Source organism: Mesitornis unicolor, unplaced genomic scaffold (genome assembly GCF_000695765.1).
Source record: "Mesitornis unicolor isolate BGI_N332 unplaced genomic scaffold, ASM69576v1 scaffold21797, whole genome shotgun sequence".
Lineage (NCBI taxonomy): Eukaryota > Metazoa > Chordata > Aves > Mesitornithiformes > Mesitornithidae > Mesitornis > Mesitornis unicolor.
Window position 1 is genome coordinate 1,380 of NW_010196049.1, and position 792 is coordinate 2,171.

At 63.5% G+C, this 792-nt stretch overlaps 1 protein-coding gene across 1 annotated transcript; it reads left to right on the forward strand.

Moving 5' to 3' along the window:
• Positions 1–276: 276 nt before the first annotated feature.
• On the forward strand, positions 277–792 carry LOC104543667 (histone H3). The gene is made up of 2 exons (XM_010188329.1): positions 277–703; positions 744–792. Exon 1 carries the CDS (start codon positions 280–282, stop codon positions 688–690), a length of 411 nt encoding a protein of 136 aa, XP_010186631.1. The 5' UTR covers positions 277–279; the 3' UTR covers positions 691–703; positions 744–792.

Consider the following 792-nt stretch of genomic DNA (forward strand, 5'->3'; position numbering starts at 1 on the left):
GGTGTGTCCGCAGTATCCGTCACCACCTCCTAAGCCTTGAGCTCTCGCCGAGAGAGCCGTGATTCGGCGCGCGGTGGAAGTGGGGGTGGGGAAGAAGGAGGGGAACAGGCAGCGGCGAATTCAGCTTTCTTGGGCCCAGAGTAGGATTGTCACAGCACCCAATAAGGTCGCGCTTCCTGTCAGCCAATCAGAGACGCGGCGGCTTTATAAGTACCGGCGCCGAGTAGGCTATTTCAGTCAGATTTCCTGTGTATCGGGAGGGTTTGTGAGTCGTTGGTCATGGCGCGTACGAAGCAGACAGCGCGTAAGTCCACCGGCGGGAAGGCGCCCCGCAAGCAGCTGGCCACCAAGGCGGCCCGCAAGAGCGCGCCGGCCACGGGCGGCGTGAAGAAGCCGCACCGCTACCGGCCCGGCACGGTGGCGCTGCGCGAGATCCGGCGCTACCAGAAGTCGACGGAGCTGCTGATCCGCAAGCTGCCCTTCCAGCGCCTGGTGCGCGAGATCGCGCAGGACTTCAAGACCGACCTGCGCTTCCAGAGCTCGGCCGTGATGGCGCTGCAGGAGGCGAGCGAGGCCTACCTGGTGGGGCTGTTCGAGGACACCAACCTCTGCGCCATCCACGCCAAGCGCGTCACCATCATGCCCAAGGACATCCAGCTGGCCCGCCGCATCCGCGGCGAGCGCGCCTAAGCCTCCTGCCACAGCAACTCCCCGATTTCGGTAGACTGAGGCAGCCCACACAGACCCAAAGGCTCTTTTAAGAGCCACCCCATACACAATAAAAAGAGCTGT

Bases quoted from the DNA above. Each gene is read 5' to 3' on its own strand.
- LOC104543667 (XM_010188329.1), top strand. From the start codon at position 280: ATGGCGCGTACGAAGCAGACAGCGCGTAAGTCCACCGGCGGGAAGGCG.